Source organism: Alternaria arbusti (assembly GCF_024043155.1).
Source record: "Alternaria arbusti strain BMP 1465 chromosome Unknown scaffold_3, whole genome shotgun sequence".
In the NCBI taxonomy this organism is placed as follows: Eukaryota; Fungi; Ascomycota; class Dothideomycetes; order Pleosporales; family Pleosporaceae; genus Alternaria; species Alternaria arbusti.
In genome coordinates this window covers 715,058-732,262 of record NW_026249943.1, presented here as the reverse complement: position 1 = coordinate 732,262, position 17,205 = coordinate 715,058, and the positions used below count along the sequence as shown (strand labels likewise).

Below are 17,205 nucleotides of genomic sequence, written 5' to 3'. Positions count from 1 at the left end.
ATGCCCAAGTGCCAGTGACGCAGTCTGTGCGGGCAGGGATCAGGTCGTTATCGCGACGGCTAGCGAGGGAGAGGTGGTGGGCGTGTCCGGTGCAAGATAGCCGGTGTCACAAGGACATCGATGCTGGGGACTGGCCGTGGGTGGCCCTTTCCGACGCGCCTCACGAGATGCGATTAGATAGACAGAGTAGTCGCGATCGACAAAAGGGGCGCATGGGCGAGGCAGGCAGAGGCAAGGGCAGTGGGGAGTGGGTGTCGACGAGCAACCCTGGAGTGATGGCGCCCTGGAGTCGACGATTCCTGGATGATGTCGTTGCTTGGCAGCTACGCAGCGGACTGTCGATCGCAAATGAATGTTGCGTATGTAGGAAGCTTAGGGCCGAATGGGCGGGGCGATGGAAAAGGCAATCAGGCGTCAGGAGCAGCCGTCGATCATGTCAGCTCAGCATGCCTTCACCATCATTCACAGAGTCGAGTAGTGACGAGGGTGCACGATGGGAGAGCAAACAGGCTGCGTGCTGGCGACATCTGGGCCTATATGCAGCCATGGCATGCAGCAGCTAGGTCCTGGAGCTTGTGCCGCTTAGCCCGCGCCGCCACGATACCAATACCAGGAACCAACCTTGGGCCTTGTCCCAGTCTGCTATTCCCGCCCGCAGTCGGCGACCACCAACATCACCGCTTCGTTATCAACAAACACTCGAAATTCGCCCTCAAACACTGTGCTGTTCGCTACCAAGCAGACGTTGGGCGACACGCGAGCACTGCACCCCGCCCAAATGCGGGGCTCCAGACATTGACACTTGGTCAATGGGGTTGCATAACATGTTGCTTACTACCTCCCGTCCTACGCCGTGTCCACTGCTAGCCTCACAACCCTCGCGCCCCTTCAAAGGCCGCTACCGCCTCATGTCAGATCGTTCCAAATTCCCACGACGACTCCCAGTGGTATTTGTCTCCAGGGCCCGAGATCTGCTTGTCCAGCCGACCCCACTCCGGACTGTTCAACAATATTAGCTTGTGCCTGAAACGACGTCATCATCGACTTACTGGTTGATGCCATCAACGTAGTCTTGGGCCTCAATAGCGATGCACCCGTCGCGCGGGATGAATTTGTCTTGGCCAACAACCCCCTGCGTGCTCTTGAACTCGCTCTTTCCGTCGTTCCAATTGCACGTGTAGAGGACAACGGCGTCTTGGTTCGTCGTCAACTTGGCCTCAATGCCACTGTATGCGCTCGATAGCGTGAGCACAGCTGCGCTCTTGTTCCTGGCCTCGTTGAATGCCCAGGCGCCGTTGTAGCCGTGGCATCCGTTTCCGCAGTGGTTCTCGAATTCTTCGTTGCCTGATGCAAACCCAAGTTCATGCGGTGCGGACCAGACTAATCAAATCAATATCAACCCATATTAGGTTCATAGAGAGATTACTCACAATCATCAATGGCTCCGGCGGGGATTTGCGCAATCTCGCCAGTGGGAAGAGCGTTCGCATCGGCGACGAGCGCACGCTTGGCCTCTGGCATGTACACAGTGTGGTTCCAGACCGTGCGGTTGTCAGGGCGTTTGAAGGCATCGAGCTGGAAGTAAGTATGCTGCGTCAGCATGAGCGGCGTCTTGGCCTCGGGCGATGTGGCATCCATGGAGATGTGCCACTTGTTCTTCGAGACCGAGTACGTGACGCTCGCATCCACACGGCCAATCATACCCAGCGAGGAGTTGGAAGCATCGCTGATGGAGAAGGTGATGGACGAATTGGTCACGGCGCTGACGTTCCACGTCCTGAAGGACCAGTTATTTGTACCGCTGTGGAGGGTGTTTGGGCCATCGTTCTTCTCAGTGTGGTACGTGACGTTGTCAATGGAGTATTCGCCGTTGCCAATGCGGTTGACATATCGGCCTGGGATGGCATTGTAAACGGGATGTCCCGGGTCGACGGCTGGAGATTGTTAGGTTGTATTGCGATGCATGCGCAACAGCAGCTTACGGTAGTAAGACGTGTTGTCGTAACCTAGGACGATATCTAGCTCCTGGCCTGCCGGATCTATATTCTATTAGTAGACGCCATGTAGCATTCTAAGTTTATTCTACCTTTGACGAAAAGGTTGGTGAGAGTAGCAGCATAGGGAATAAATTGCGCCCTGATTCCCTCGGCCTCAATCGTGTACCTCCCCTGCGCATCTGGATGTGGAGAGCCTGGGTGTGCGAGCGCACCTTGTGCTGCTGCAGCGGCAAGAGCGACTGGGAGATACCTCATGGTGAAGTAGGCTAGGAAGTACTGTAGTGGGAAAGAGCGACCGCGCCAACAAACATTCAACCTACAGCACCCACATCTTTATACATTGCAATCCAAAAGCGCCCCTCCAAACTGCATGCACCTTCATTTCTAGAAGTTCGCCTTGATATTAATCATCACTGGCGTCATGGGTGTATCCGGGGTTAAACGGGGGCTTGGCCATATAAAGCAATCTGTCTGAAGTATTACTCCGGCACCTCCTGCAGGTACTAGGTGCCTTAGCCGGGCGTCTCTATGCTCTAAGTAGACACCTGAGTGCATTGTGTCTTGTTTACTAGATCAAATCTGGGGTTGGTCTTTGATGGGGTGTGGAGGGCAAGACGCGCAGGCGGTTCTGCGGCACGTTACTTGCCATGTGGGGCGACGAGCCGGATGTGATGAGGCTTGCTCCGGGGATGCCCTTTCGTGCTGCAGCGAGCCTTCGACGTCACCAGATTCCATCGCAGCTGGATCTCTGGCATCTGCAGAATACACTCGACTCGCTTTTCGACATTCGTTTTCTCTGAGAATTGGTGTTGTCACCTCATCCTTCCGCATGACGAAGCTTCAGTCCTGTGCCCGAGCGATTGAATTCCTCACCTACCCTCTTCAACAATCAAAATATTATAGGCTATGTCTCAACATGTTACACCAAATCGCGGCACCTCTGGTGGGGATTGCGATGACAGAACTTACGCAAAAGTAGCGTTCGTCCCTTGACATCCAATAGCGCCTGCAGCCTCCTGCCGCGTGTCTGGTTGCCTGACATACCCATGCTTGGCAGCTGATGGGCTGGAGGTACCTGGAAGGATCGAACGTACTCACCTCAACAATCCTACCAACAAACTCTTCTTATCCCCTCACCATGGGTACGCTTGAATTCATCTGCGATCGAAGGTTCCACCGCAGTTTCGTGCTTCCCGCCGACCCTGATGCTGACCGACCCGAACCCTATCATGTATCCTACTCCGACTTTGGCGACGCCGACAGCAACGCAGTCGTCTTATTTTGTGGAGCGATGTTTGGCCAGCGCCTGTCTTACTCCCCTTTGGATCAATTAGCAAAGAGGCATCATGTCCGAATTATTCATCCGGATCGTCCTGGGGTTGGTGGCAGTGATGCTGTGAAGCCTGAGAAGCGGATTCAGACCTGGCTCGGTTGGTGAACACGTTCTCTCACTAAGGCGGCTAACTTATCCACGTAGAAATGGTTCCCCAACTCCTGGCGCATTTGAATATCGAGCATGTTTCGGTTGCTAGTCACAGTGGAGGCGACATCTACCTCATGAACCTTATCCTCGCCTATCCACATTTGCTGAATCCCAACCATCCATACATCTGTTTCTTCGCTCCGTGGGTACACTACTCGCACACGAAGATGACGCATCTACAGGCTACTGGGCTTCTTCCCGCGTCTCTAATAGGGAAAATGGGCCCCGTCGCCAGATTCATTAATCAGAATGTCGTTCCGCTGGTTGGCTTGAGCGGCACCTTCGTTCAAGGGATATCCACTTCCTTGTCGCGCTCAAGCCCTACCGCAGGCCCAGTCGCTCTTGCAGCGCCTGAAACAACTGAGCCTAGAGAGCCAAATGATGGCCCTCGCGACACTCTCTACGACGTTGCACTTGACGATCCAAAAGTCGTGGATGATCTGCGAAACTACATTACCAAGTTCGTTTTCGCAGAGTCCGTGGACGGCGTCTCAATGGACACACAGATGTTCTTGAGACGCTCTGTTCCATGGAGTACTCCCATAGTCGAATGGGAAGATCTTAACGACGCGGTACAGCTCCTGTCCAAGACCATTGGCGAAGACGACCGACTGGCAGGAAACAGACGGATCTGGGATATCGACTGCATGCACGCAGAACAAGACCAATTGGTCGGCGATAAAGGCAGGGATTGGTTCAATGCGATATGGGTACCGAGCCAAAGCTATGATTACAAGAATGAAGTGCTCCCAGGTACCGATCACGACTTGTTGGTGGACCCTGCCTTTGGTGGGAGCGAAAAATGGTTGCAGCGGGTCAGCGAGTCCTGGCAGACTTCGCAGCCTGTCGTAGGGGCACCTTAGCATCAATTATACCTTTGCATCGTCGCCTAGAAGTACATTAATCGATAGCCAAGCCCTTGGTTTACCTGTATCAGCATGCAAAAGTGATGACTCGTGCATGGAACGGAGATAACAGTAACGCCGATCTGACGTCTTCATCCAAGCGAGTCGCAGGGCTGAACACGCGAACACCATCATAGCCCTGCATCAACCATGGCCGAAGACATGCACATAAACCCCCAACGCGCGAAGCAACTCACCGAGAACATCGCGAGCATAACCTCGCGCATCAACGCCGCCCGCCAAGGCAGCAAAGAAGTAACGCCCACCCATCCCTCCAATCCCCCCAAAGCCCAGCTGCTAACACGCGACATTCCAGGTCCGCCTCATCGCCGTCTCCAAACTCAAACCCGCAAACGATATCCTCGCGCTACACAAACCATCCTCCCCTTCACAACCACCCCTCCAAACCCACTTCGGCGAAAACTACGTCCAAGAACTCCTCGAGAAGCACAAAATCCTGCCCCGCTCCATAAAATGGCACATGATCGGCGGATTGCAATCGAACAAGTGCAAGCAGCTGGCTGAACAGGTGCCGAATCTATGGTGTGTGAGCAGTGTGGATAGTGAGAAGAAGGCGAATGAGCTGGAGAAGGGGAGGAGAGCGTTGGTTGAGAAAGGCGGGGACGAAGAAGTGGAAGAGAAACTGCGCGTGAAAGTCCAGGTCAACACCTCCGGCGAAGAATCCAAATCCGGCGTCGAACCCTCCGACACACTCGCGCTATGCCGGCACATCATAGAGAAATGCCCACATCTCCTCCTCCACGGCCTCATGACCATCGGCGCCATTGCGCGCAGTCAAGCCACGACGCCCGAGACCGAAAACGAGGATTTTGTTAAACTGAGGGAGGTTAGGGATCAGGTGGTTAAGGAGTTGGGCTGGGAAGAGGGCCAGTTGGAGTTGAGTATGGGTATGAGTGCGGATTTTGAGGGGGCGATTAAATTGGGGAGTGATGAGGTTAGGGTGGGGAGTCAAATTTTTGGGGAGAGGCCAGCGAAGAAGGATGCGGTTGTTATGGAGAAGGAGACGAGGGGGGAGAGCTGAGGAGGTTATGGTGACTGAGGGGAAGGGTCGGAGTGAGAGCATATGTGCCTGAAGCATGGTAGACTCAGGGCAAAGCAGTTGGACACGTGCTCTAGACAGATAGCCAACGTGGAGTCGTTGTCTGATGCGATAGGAACTATACTTGTACATCGTGTCAGGTGGGAATGTGAGCGATTGGATCTTCTCTAACATACACGGAAGTGAGGATCTGGGTGTTCTTTGTAACTATACGAGTGTGATTCAGTGAATGTAGTCGCGCATTCAGACGATTTTCACATCCATCTCCACTGCTTTGTCATTCAATGCGCGCGACAGTCTCGTGCGGTAGCCCGACCCTTCTAAGACGTTTACCAGAAGTGTACCAATACGCGCATAATCGCCTTCTTTTCCTTCTACGGCCTCCAGTATGAGCCAGAATTGTCGTTTGTCGTAGACGACATCGGCTGCAAAGAGCAAAAAAACGAAGACCCGCTTAGCGACCTTGCCACGGCACACATTGTCCCATCCAACTGTGCAGCCATCAAACTTACCAAAACGCTCTCCCTCCAGTACAAGGCCGTGATCATGCCCATGTTCCAGTTCTTGTCTCTCTAGTGTCAGAAATTTCCCCCGTAAGATAGCAAATCCATACGATATCTGACCCATAGGATCATCTCCTTTAGGTATTGTTAGGGCGCTGAGGAGAGTGGCACATGCTATGATGGGACGAATGTATCGCATACGCCAGGCTACTGGACCTTGGGCTGCAGCCCACGACCAGGAGGGAGCGCGCCAATTATTGCGTTTGTTTCGTATTGGCTTGGAGGGGAGCCAGCCAAGACTTGAGATGAAAGTGCCCTCCCAATGCCCCGCCAGGTATTTACCCATCTTTGAGGGAATGAGCTTAGCCAGCGCTTGTACGGCAGGAAATATGTCGCCTGGGTATGTGAGTGACTTTGACGAGTATGTCTCGATCAAGTGCTCCCAATTTTCTTCGATACTCTCGAGCGGTGATAGCTCGCTCAATTCGAGCGCGCCCTGACGGTCCCTGCGATCAAACCTGTGATCGAAGCCATCACATTCGCAATGAAAGCACTCTCGACATTCCCACCAGAGCTCCTGCTCCATGAAGTGAACAATTCTTGTAGATAGCATCCGCTCCTGGAAGACCCAGCCTCTTTCAAAGAGCGGCGTTTTCATATCACCCAGCACCTCGTGACAGTGAAGCTCATATGTCTTGTCGTCGCTGTCCGTAAATGTTCTCGTACGCGACGTGAACCGCTCATCAAGCGTGACGAAACATCCTTGATGAGGGTTCGCTGCCCATGTTGCTGATAATGTCATAGATGCATTTGCATAGATATGCGACATTCGACTTCCTTCATGACGCCAATCATCAATCGAGTCTTGAATGATACCTGAATCACAGTGAGCCAGTTGCAATAAAGTCTTTCGATTCAAGAACCAAGGAGCACTAACAGAGGGAGTCGATCCATAGATACTTGAAGCCAATACTATTGGCAAACTGAATTGCATCTTTGAAGGTTTTGGGCAGCTCTTCCCAAGGAATATTGACAGTAAACTGGTCAAAATTTCTTGTAGTGGTCTGAATCACAGCCTGTCCTCCCCAGCAATGGCTTAAACAAGCGTACTCAGCAACTTGGGTATCCGAACTGAATAGTTTAACTTTGTTGGGTCCTTGGATGTGTATCACCCTTGTTGGGAGTGGCGAGCGGGAACCCGAAAGACATTTTTGGTGACCAGACAAGCAGTCAAAATACCAATCTCTTACTCTTCTGACAGCAGCTGCAGAGCCTGTGTGGCAAGTGACCATTGGAGTCGGTGGTATAGAATACCAAGGACTTGACAAATCTTCTTGAATCAGCAAGACTGTAGTATCGATTCTGAAATAGCGTCGTAATCCCACTTACTGTTTGAACGAGGGCGAGCAGTTTCAACGAACTCGAAAGGTGTACTTTTGAGCACAAGTTTTAACCATAAGCCATCTTCGGAGCTCTTGCGGTAAAAGTAGGTCAGCACGCCCATGAACATCTGCCCAGCACGTCCAATGTCGATATCGACTTGCTGTCCTTTGTCTTGCAGTCGTTCCATGTAAGGTTCAAGCGCCCAAGCAATGATCTCGCAACCTGGGCAGCCCTTTTGTGCAGTAATAGCAACTTCCCATACCGGCTTACTGTGCGGCCCACATGTTCCAAGACCGTGCCTTTCGCGATAGTCAGGGTCCCAGACCTCGTTTCCGAGGTTAAGACACACCTCACATATCGTCTCAGGAAGAACCTCAGCTGCAGCAACGGAAGATTCACCTGAAGCGAATGGAGCTGTTCGCTTTCTTTTACGGCTCGATGGTGTGGCAAGGCTGAAGGTTTCAGACTCTTGATCGTCCGCTTCAGCCATGGTAAATAGGTGTGAGCGTCTGATGCTTCGGAAAGGAATGTAAGAGACTATTGGCCAGCTACCTAGGCATTTAAGAAGTTGCAAGGTTAGTTCGGAACGAAGATCAGAGATTTCACGCTGACACGCGGAAGGAAGATGACTTCGGGAGGAAGCCACCACCTGGGCACTCAGCCTGATCACGTGTATGCGGGGCACAAGCGCAGGGTCGCGAAAGGCGCTCGCATGATTTCGCGTACGCTTTCGAGCAAACTGAACACCACAGGTTCTGTTGCTTCAGCTAATCATTACAAGGCTATGGGGATCTAGGTATGGTACGACACCGCGAACGCCTTCATACCTAAAGCTTCCTAGTATATACGAGTTACAGTCTCTGTTCGAAAGATTACCGGACCGTAGCCTGAAGCAAACATGGCCAGCGATTGGGTACAGAATCAAGAAGAGGGCTGGTTAGGCCGCCTCCTTGAGGGAGATTCTGGGGCCATTGCAAAGAAATCCACATTGTGGCAGCTCTACCGCATTTTTGAGAATACAATGACTGGCAAAGCCTCGGCCAAGGACTCGGCGTCCAAGACAGCTTCTCTCGTCTCCTCTGAACCGAAAGCCTGGTATGACGTTATTGGCATATATGTCACCTCCGCAGAAAAGATCGCGGACGAAGATGCGCTGAAAGCACTGGTGGACTACATTGTGGAACTGGCAAGTCTCCCCGACGCTATCAACGAGAGTCATGAAACGGTCGTCATCGATCACATAGGCCACGCCGGCGCGTCGGTGCCTATCGAGCCAGGAGAAACTCTTGTGATGGGGTATGGAGGGAAGAGACTGTGGAAGGACTTGCCAGACTTGATTATGGAGATAACAGAGCGCTTTCAAGGTAAGAGATGCCCATTATGGGCGGTAGTTGCTTTGTTCGTTGGCTTACTCGTCAACATAGGGCCTGAGCAGTACCTTTCAGATACACCATCACCAGCGGACCTTGAGACTGCAAAGACGTTATGGAAGAACTTCAATACTTTCCTCGCCCTCAGAGCCACAAGCGATAGGGCACAGACAATTCCAGTCCTTGCAAATGGGGTTCGCATGGCCCGCATGACCTTGGCGACAGCCCTTGAACACTCGCCAAACACACGCAAGGGCAAGAAGACTGATCTGCACATACCGGCTGCTGAGGCATGGTTCCGGATTGCGGGAGATGAGATTGAAAAGCTTTGTGAAGCTGGGACGGAGACGTTGCCACCGGGTGATCTTTGGGCCAGTCAAGGGGGCGGGGATGTTTGCGACAGTGCGAGATTGGAGTTTTGGAAGAGTAGAATGTCCGAGTTGGGGGCTAAGTATAGGGAAAGGGCGTAGACTTCGGGCCCTGCGGATGTAGCCTGGTCGCGTGGGAAGAGATCGTGAGGTCTGGCAGGTGCCTGAGGTGCAAGAGAGTAAGACACACCAGCCACCACTTCGCGCAAGAATACACTGTTGAACAAGTATTACAACTCAAAGAACCTCTGGGGCGATGGATAGGGTACGGAAATGCAAACGTCTCCACAGGGCAGGTCGCAACAACAACTCGTACTGCGTTCATGCTAGCCCAAACTGACGTTGACATCTGAGTATGCAGGCCATTTCTTTCCAATCGCAAGACTCTTGATTTGCTGACGTGATGGCCAATATAATGATGGTGTACTGCTTAGTGGTGTGGCAGTGCCTACATGCATATTTACCCCACCAAGGCTGAGTGCGCCTTGCCTCAAGTGCGACTCCGCCCTGTGCTGCTTTCCTAAGCTACCTTATATCGTTATTTGAACTCTAGTTTTCCGTTTATTTCTGTTCACTATCCCACCATGTCTTTTGGCTTCTCTGTCGGCGACTTCATCAGTGCAGCCGCCTTGACACAGCGTCTAATCCAAGCCATCAATGGTAGCCATGACGCAGGCGAAGATTATCGAGCAGCACTCCGTGAGCTAAGATGTATGCAAGAAGCATTTATTCGCGTCAGCTGTCTAGGAGAAAGTCGAAATGTCGCTCAAGCTACGTTTAAATCGGCTTCATGGATAGCCATGGAGGCTATGAAGATTATTGAGTCATATCTGGACAAGACCAAGAAATACGACAGACGATTGGGGGGACTAGCAAATCCGGGTATGGCACAGAACTGTAGGAAAGTCGGGTGGGCCATGTACAAGTCAGATGATATGAAGAAGCTGAGAGAAACGCTACACGCAAGGCTGAATTCGTTGAACCTGTTATTGGTGGCTGCTAATCTGTAAGTGAAGACGTTTCCGTGCTTTGTGCAATCACTAACTTTGATTGAAGTGAGCCCGTCAGTACTGGCGACGTCACAACGTACGCAGCAAGTGAAGTGCAATCACTTCCGGAGAAGCATCGCACGTCGACCACCCGGAACGACTCGTTGCAGCCAGAAAGTACACACGTTTTGGCTACATCGGATATCATGGAGCCAGCTCCAGCTACAATGCCCCAGCCTATTATCTCCGGCGTTGGCAACGCGGCAAAGACATTGGAAGTCGATGTCCAGTCGCCTATCACATTAACGGAAGCTCCATCAGCACTGGACGCTGCAAGCATATCCTATACACCTATCTCTCTGACGATATTCTCGCCTACGGAGATAATAACACTACTCAACGACTCTTCCCGACGCTCGATCAGGATTAGAGAGGTCGCAGTACTATTGCGGACTTTGGTGCGAATGGGAGAGTGTCAACTAGACCTAGTCGATTCCACTGGATTCTCCTCGCTAGTGGATCAAATCTGTGGGACAGAGATACCCCTTTACGACCGACCTGCGATAGTCTTGTCAAAAGCACCGATCAAATTCAAGGATGCAGTCGGCCGAAAGTTCAGCTTCCCGTGGGACTTATGTAAGACATGGAAGGTAAGACTCTGTATTGTCAGACTTGTGTAAGCATGGTACTGACTTGAAGTCAAGGGAATGGAAGAGTTGATTAAGCAAGCTTTCCTCCATGTCGATGTGATTGGACCACACGTACACGAAGGACACTACGATCTCGTCGGCATGGATGGTGAGGTCATACTTCCACAAGTGTGGGAAACTACGATACAGCCTGACTGGGCTCTCACCATGCATATGTGGCCCATGCCCGAACCAGCCAAAGGAGAGCTCCAGTCTACACCTCCTCTGCCCCCAGACTTAAAGATGTTCCAGTCTTCACAACTGCCGATGCGTTCGCAACGATCACGAAATTGGCAGCCATCGGTTGACGCAGGTTCAAAAAACCAGACGATTCTGGAAGCCTTGCAAACGCTGAAACACCCTTCACGCACTGGAACATCAGCTATGAACACTAGTCACCGACTGTCTCCAGATATCGACCACGGGTCTACTCAGTCAGGGTCGCAAACAAGCGGCACGTCCATATCAGACGAGGACGTTGTGGAAGAATGAGCAGAATGCCGGAACGCGGAGTTGTAGTAGAAGGCAGCGTGGCAGATACATCACTTTAGCATGGAAGCTTTGATGCTCACATATCGAAGCGCGGCGGAGACAATGCACAGGCGGGCCATAGACAACGCCATCAAAGCTAATCAATATACCTACGTTCCATCATTACGTAGCCCCAGGGCACTCGAATAATACCCGTATAATACAAACAATACCTAAGCAGCAGGATCTAAGAATCCCTCCAGTGTCTCGTAGTTCAACGGCTTGAACAACTCGTTACTCAGATCCGCACCGCTACTTCCCAACAAGCCTTCAAAGTTCTCAAACGCGGCGTCGAAATTGAGCCAGTCCGGCGACTGTTCGGCGAAACCGAAGCCGGCGGGAGGGCCCGTCATAGGCGCGCGATCTGCGCGTTCGCTGCTTGTGGGGTGTTGACCGGGCGTAGGAGCGCTTATCGGGTTGAGAAGACTGTTCATGGGCGAGTTGGCGTGAGGATGATTTTGGTGTTGCTGGAGCCGAGGGTCGATAGGCGTCTCCCCCATGTTCTGCGGCCATGGTTGCGACTGATTTTGTGGTGGCAATTGGTTGTTATGTGCGTTTTGCGGTGCTGGCGGCTCCGTCTTCGGCTCGGTCGGTCGGGGTTCGGCTGGAACCGGTACCGGTGTGTTGACAGCGTTGGTGTTGCGCCCTGCTGCATTGCTAAGTACAGCTCGTCCGAGATCAGCTGTCGTGCCTGCAGACCACCACGAGTTTCGCAAACGATCGAGGAGGCGGACGCACTGCTTCAATTCTTCGGTAGCGCGGTTAACGTGGACCTTCAGGCGGCGAGAGCGGAAGTGGCGATACACTACGCTGAGGGCTACACCGAGCGCGTAGGGTACGATCGGAAGCGGTGGGAGGAGCTCGGGGGATTCAGCGTTGAGAAGATGGATCACTCGAGTCGCGGAGAGACTCTGTCGGACGTAAGAGGGTGTTGACTTGACCGGCGCGTTGATGGAGAGGGATTTGTGGGAGGCCATGCACATGGTGTGATGGAAAAGCGATAGTAGACCTGTAAATATTAGCAAAAATGGAAATTCGGGATTTGAAGCAGCTTACTCATGATAGGGCCATCGAGCTTGTCTTCGCCGTCTCCAACCATCTCTTCAAACCCTAAGAAGTCATCACCTTCCCAGCCTGTTTCTTCAGCAGCTCTACCAGGCCTATAGTAGTCGATAACCTTGTCCAACATCTCAGAGATTTGAAGCCAGATACCGAATGGGCTTGATCTCTTCTCTGGATCTTGGGGGAGCTGTCTCAAGCTATTATCGCGGTCGTGCATCAGCAAAGGTCTTCCGTTCATACAAGCGTTGATTTTGTCGAGACTCCAAAGACACCAAAATACGTCCTCCAGATTGCCTTGAGATTCTGAACTTTGGTTTTTCCATTGATGTCCAAATTGGAGGCCGAAGGTATGCGCGTGATGGATGGCTTGTGCAAGATGCATGGACGCTTGCTCAGCGCCATCTGGACCTTCGCAATGTAGTGATATGAGAGCAAGCACTTGGATGAGCACGACGCGATTCTTCTCTAGCTTCGCTTCGATCCCAACAATGACGGCATTGTAGAGTCTTTGGGAGAACTCGCGTGGATTGAGCGGCTGGGTCTCGTTACCCAAGTAAAGGTGCTTGGCGGCTGTTGCGTGTTTTGAAGCGACAATACAGATTGCTTGCATCAGAATTCGAGGTTCCCGACCGTAGTTGTACTGCTCGTAGAACAGCTCCTTGTCCACAAGCGGGAGCAGCGGATGGACGTAGCTGAAGTAGATCTCGAGAAGCGCGGTTTGGTTCATGCGAGAAGGGAGTATATCAACTCCGACCGCGTCTAGGTAGGTTAGGAGAGCCCTAGATACCTGAGCCTCCTGGTTGGAATGCGGACCTGTTTCTACTATCCGCGAAGCGCCTGAACCCACTTGAGACGATGTCTGTCTCTGATCTCTTTCTTCGATCCATTGTCCAATGGGAGGGTGACTGGGTGACTGGGCAGTCTTTCCACGCTCGGAGTGAACTTGCTCTCGCAGGACGGCTTCAGGATTGAGATAGCCCAAGAAGTTGGGTGGTGTTTGGACTGTGTGGTCCGAGGCCGGACTTTGCGGCGGCGGCATTGTGGATTGAGCATGGCCGTAGTCTCCACGCGCTCCCCTGGGATCATGATATTGACCGTTCGCGACAGGGCTGTCTGAGGATGTCGGATTGCTTCCGCCACCACTTTGGGGAACGTTGCCGCCACCGCCAGTGGCTCCCTCGTCATCATCGAAGGTATGCGAGCACCTTTTCTAGTATAGCGTTAGATGATATCCTTGATTGGTTTACGGTACTGCTGTAGCTTACTCTGCGCTTCTTGCATGATTCGCATGCGCGATGGACTCCTACGCGCAGCTGTTAGCTGCTGCTTGTTGTGTTGCGCACGGTCTATACGCACTTTTGCGCTTCCGGAAAAACTCGTTGTTCGCGGCAAATGTGATCATTGTCGACATGTCGGTGGCCTGTGAGCGGTTCGTTCTTGTCCCGACAGCGAAGCCGATCGTGTATCGCAGGTGAGAGTCGCTGGTGGTCAGTAAGACACGAGGTCAACGTTGGTGTTTCGCACACGTGACGAGGGTCGCGCGCCTGCCGCCTCTCCGCATTTGCTGGCGTGCTGGCGCCTGTGGGTGGAGCCGAGGCGCTGGTTCATCCGCCAAAACCGTGAACCCGCAGGCATCACGAAACCTGCTCTACCGTCCGCATATTGCGGAGCAGCCCGGCTCTTCAATGTCGCTGACGCTAACCTATACCCTGAAGCATACGGTGTGGTTTATTGTTAATGTGCTAACAGGCAGAAGCCCATGTATGCGTCTGGCCGTGTTTCTGTCGTAAATATCACAACACGGCAACAGCGACCTTTCGCGGAGCTCATCTCGATACGGTCTCGTACTGCCTCGCTCGCCTTCCGCCCGTCCCGTCTCGCTCTATCACCGATACGGTTGCGCCTCCTATCACCGATAGTGCTGCTAATCAGACTCGCTCTAGTCGTATCCCCGCACCAAGAGACACGAGTACTTTCGTCTCTTACCTTGCTTCACATTCGAGGGTTCCTCTCAATATCATTCGCAAAAGCTACGGATAGCTCGTTTCGATGCGCCATCGCAGCATCTGTGGATGGCAACTGAAGCAGCCCTGGACGGCGTCCCGCACCCGTTCTAATGTTACGTACCTTTCTCGGGCCTTCATGTGCCATGCGCGGACCACGTACCTGGAGAAATCATGGTAATAGCATCTAAAAACCCGTACCGCACGCATCATCGATATGAACCGGATGATATGACAGGCCTCCCATTACCGGTGCGCGTTCCATGTCGTGCGGAATGGACAAATACACCGCGAAACCAATCCAAAAACAGGACATCCGGGAGGCACTTACCAACGTTTCATGGCTTGTCGAACTCGCAGTAGTGGGGCCTGGATACCTTCAATACACCCGAACGCATCCCTATGCTCGGCGTAACCAGCATGTATCTGTCCGACGATGCTTTCATCAGATGGTCAACTCAATTTGGTGTCATGTGTATGTCAAGTCGTTTGTCGCTCAGAGAGATTGCTCTGTCACCAAATGTGACGGTATTGATCACAAACTCATCGGACACCCAGCTATAAGTACATGGATGTAGAAGCTACTAATCTACCCGATTAATATCTAGTATGGTCGAGCCAGAAGCTGGTATTTTGCGCCTTGCACGCGAGACCCGTCAGATGATTTACGATTACATCGTCAGCGACACTCCAGATCGGACTATCAGAGTGACACTGGTCAAGTCGACACTGAATTCGAAAGACAAGCTTCAGAAAGACAAGCCCCAGAAAGACGAGCTTCATATTGAGAGTTGGGAAACTGTCCTAAATCTCATCTGCACGCATTGGACCTTCGAAAACGAAGTACTCTCCTACCTGTACCAAAGCTTTACATTCGTATTGACAGATAGCGAACGCACTTGTCGCCCCTTTGTTGGAGCTTTCTCTCGCGCCCTGACGCCTAAAAATAGAGTCCGTGTACGAAAGATTGCCATTCCTTTCTTCACCATCCGTGGCCTTTTCGACCTCGCCCATTTCACTGATTCGTCTGTGCTTCAACGTTCCCAGGAACACCGTTTTAACATTGTCGACAATGCCCATCTCCACCCATACGTACTCAAAACCTTGGTTCCAAGCGATTATAGCCTCGAGAGAACACAAGCCAAGTTACTCAAAGGACTCGTTTACGCACTCCTCGTATTGAACCGAATGCCGGGTTTGGAGTGCCTCACAGTCGGTGTCGACGTCCTTGAGTTCCTAACTGAAAGTATCCTCCAGACCGGAGCTATCAACCGGGGCGAGCCATCGGTGCCAATATCCGATCTTACTGTTATCATTGACCAAGTTAGGCAAGGCAAACTGCATCGCTGGCATCGTTTGATCGATGTTCTGGGTGGGATCAGAGACTTAGGTAAACTGCGCCAGGTTCGACTGGAACTAGACTGGAGTAACTTCGTGCAGGACAAATATCAGAGGGCTGGTGTGACATTTGGACCACCATGGACGAAGGATGTCAAGGAAGAGATGGAGCTACGATTCAGCAAAATGGTCACTGCATGTATCACGAGCATGGTTGCGAGGGCGGAGTATAAACGTCAGGAGGTATTGGATTTCCCCGGTGTTAACGTTGTCTCGAAGATTGTCTAACGAGCTCTCGTACACCAACAATACACTGGTCTACCTGCATCATGTGTAATTATGAGGACGTTTTCCTCTACCTCATTTCCAACCCTCCTCCCTCAGCCTCTTCCTCACATCCATCAACGCCCTCCCCAAAAGATTCTTCCCCCACCGATACCGATTCCTCTCCGCATCCTTCTCCGCAAACCCCACGCCCCAAATCCTATCATGCGGACTCGCCTCCACCAACTCCCTCTCTCCAGTAGCCAACAACATGCCTCTCAGATTCTCCGCATCCTCGCTAATCGTAAATTTGTGATAATTGCCTTGTGTTACAATCTCCAGCTTTCCTATCACCCAGTCAGCATCCCCTCCTTCTAATATCACATCGAACAACAGGAATTACGTACGCTCATCCCAAACTTTCTCATCAAACCCGCTTACCATCCGCCCCAGCTCTTTATGCGTCTTCGGATCTGTGGTCTCAAGCATCTGTTTTGCGATATCTTCATCGCCAAAACAACGCGCTTTGTGCACCATCATCCACATTTCGGTTGTGACGTAGGTTTCGTTGTCGAGGGTGAACTTGGACCAGTACCATTGGCAGAGGTAACCGTTGCCGTCGCGGGGCTGCCAGAAGAAGGCTGGTTTGGGGGCGGGTGTGGTGGAGGTGGAGGTGGAAGAGGAGGATGGGTGGGGGATTTTTGTTACGGGCATGATTGATGTTGATGTAGACGTTGCTGTATCGCGTGGGGTGTGGCGATGTGCGGAGAGTATTATCTGCTGTAAGATTGTGACGGGAGTAGGCTTAGTGCACGGTTTGGGGTCCGAATCTAACATGTATAAAGTTCGTAGTGATGTGACTCAAGTATAGCCGTACTTTCTCAGGTACCATCGATGCTTTAGGCACTAGTGGTGGTATTGTACCATGGCTCGGTGGCAGTCGCGCCCTTTTTCGAGTTGCGCAACACAAGGGCTGAAGGTCGCATGGACTAGTACGACTCCGACATCTTCATACCTTCTCCCTAGATGAAGCGACACATTTAACTGAGCGCTGTTCTGCAAACGACATCACATATTATCATCATCACTCCACACCAAACCTCAGTTACCACGAAACAAAAAAAACGCTCCAATATATATGTAATCATGCTACATGAGCCAGAAACAAGGGTATGCGCCATATCTCAATGTTTTCCTCCTTCTCCTCAAGAATGAACGCTACATATGCAGCCCAAGCCCAGCCATCAAACATACCTCTTT

General features: G+C 52.0%; 9 protein-coding genes across 9 annotated transcripts; 5 read left to right on the top strand and 4 right to left on the bottom strand.

The window, feature by feature from the left end:
- Positions 1–911: 911 nt before the first annotated feature.
- Positions 912–2,252, bottom strand: J4E86_002868 (uncharacterized protein; the record flags this gene model as incomplete). Its single annotated transcript, XM_051443425.1, has 5 exons — positions 912–999; positions 1,050–1,380; positions 1,431–1,934; positions 1,983–2,039; positions 2,087–2,252. 5 exons carry the CDS (start codon positions 2,250–2,252, stop codon positions 912–914), a joined length of 1,146 nt encoding a protein of 381 aa, XP_051304920.1.
- A 1,224-nt stretch (positions 2,253–3,476) lies between these two features.
- On the top strand, positions 3,477–4,343 carry J4E86_002867 (uncharacterized protein; the record flags this gene model as incomplete). The annotated part of the gene is made up of 1 exon (XM_051443424.1): positions 3,477–4,343. The coding sequence occupies one exon, from the start codon at positions 3,477–3,479 to the stop codon at positions 4,341–4,343; it is 867 nt and encodes a 288-aa protein (XP_051304919.1).
- A 192-nt stretch (positions 4,344–4,535) lies between these two features.
- J4E86_002866 (uncharacterized protein) lies at positions 4,536–5,427 on the top strand (the record flags this gene model as incomplete). Its single annotated transcript, XM_051443423.1, has 2 exons — positions 4,536–4,640; positions 4,702–5,427. The coding sequence occupies 2 exons, from the start codon at positions 4,536–4,538 to the stop codon at positions 5,425–5,427; spliced, it is 831 nt and encodes a 276-aa protein (XP_051304918.1).
- A 261-nt stretch (positions 5,428–5,688) lies between these two features.
- On the bottom strand, positions 5,689–7,821 carry J4E86_002865 (uncharacterized protein; the record flags this gene model as incomplete). The annotated part of the gene is made up of 6 exons (XM_051443422.1): positions 5,689–5,907; positions 5,958–6,015; positions 6,059–6,083; positions 6,291–6,466; positions 7,188–7,221; positions 7,338–7,821. 6 exons carry the CDS (start codon positions 7,819–7,821, stop codon positions 5,689–5,691), a joined length of 996 nt encoding a protein of 331 aa, XP_051304917.1.
- Positions 7,822–8,229: 408 nt separating this feature from the next.
- J4E86_002864 (uncharacterized protein) lies at positions 8,230–9,171 on the top strand (the record flags this gene model as incomplete). The annotated part of the gene is made up of 2 exons (XM_051443421.1): positions 8,230–8,695; positions 8,723–9,171. The coding sequence occupies 2 exons, from the start codon at positions 8,230–8,232 to the stop codon at positions 9,169–9,171; spliced, it is 915 nt and encodes a 304-aa protein (XP_051304916.1).
- A 482-nt stretch (positions 9,172–9,653) lies between these two features.
- On the top strand, positions 9,654–11,239 carry J4E86_002863 (uncharacterized protein; the record flags this gene model as incomplete). Its single annotated transcript, XM_051443420.1, has 3 exons — positions 9,654–9,951; positions 10,164–10,694; positions 10,758–11,239. 3 exons carry the CDS (start codon positions 9,654–9,656, stop codon positions 11,237–11,239), a joined length of 1,311 nt encoding a protein of 436 aa, XP_051304915.1.
- Positions 11,240–11,451: 212 nt separating this feature from the next.
- Positions 11,452–13,742, bottom strand: J4E86_002862 (uncharacterized protein; the record flags this gene model as incomplete). Its single annotated transcript, XM_051443419.1, has 4 exons — positions 11,452–12,287; positions 12,335–13,550; positions 13,606–13,643; positions 13,697–13,742. The coding sequence occupies 4 exons, from the start codon at positions 13,740–13,742 to the stop codon at positions 11,452–11,454; spliced, it is 2,136 nt and encodes a 711-aa protein (XP_051304914.1).
- Positions 13,743–14,952: 1,210 nt separating this feature from the next.
- Positions 14,953–15,969, top strand: J4E86_002861 (uncharacterized protein; the record flags this gene model as incomplete). Its single annotated transcript, XM_051443418.1, has 1 exon — positions 14,953–15,969. One exon carries the CDS (start codon positions 14,953–14,955, stop codon positions 15,967–15,969), a length of 1,017 nt encoding a protein of 338 aa, XP_051304913.1.
- A 305-nt stretch (positions 15,970–16,274) lies between these two features.
- Positions 16,275–16,659, bottom strand: J4E86_002860 (uncharacterized protein; the record flags this gene model as incomplete). Its single annotated transcript, XM_051443417.1, has 2 exons — positions 16,275–16,292; positions 16,387–16,659. The coding sequence occupies 2 exons, from the start codon at positions 16,657–16,659 to the stop codon at positions 16,275–16,277; spliced, it is 291 nt and encodes a 96-aa protein (XP_051304912.1).
- Between the last annotated feature and the right edge of the window lie 546 nt (positions 16,660–17,205).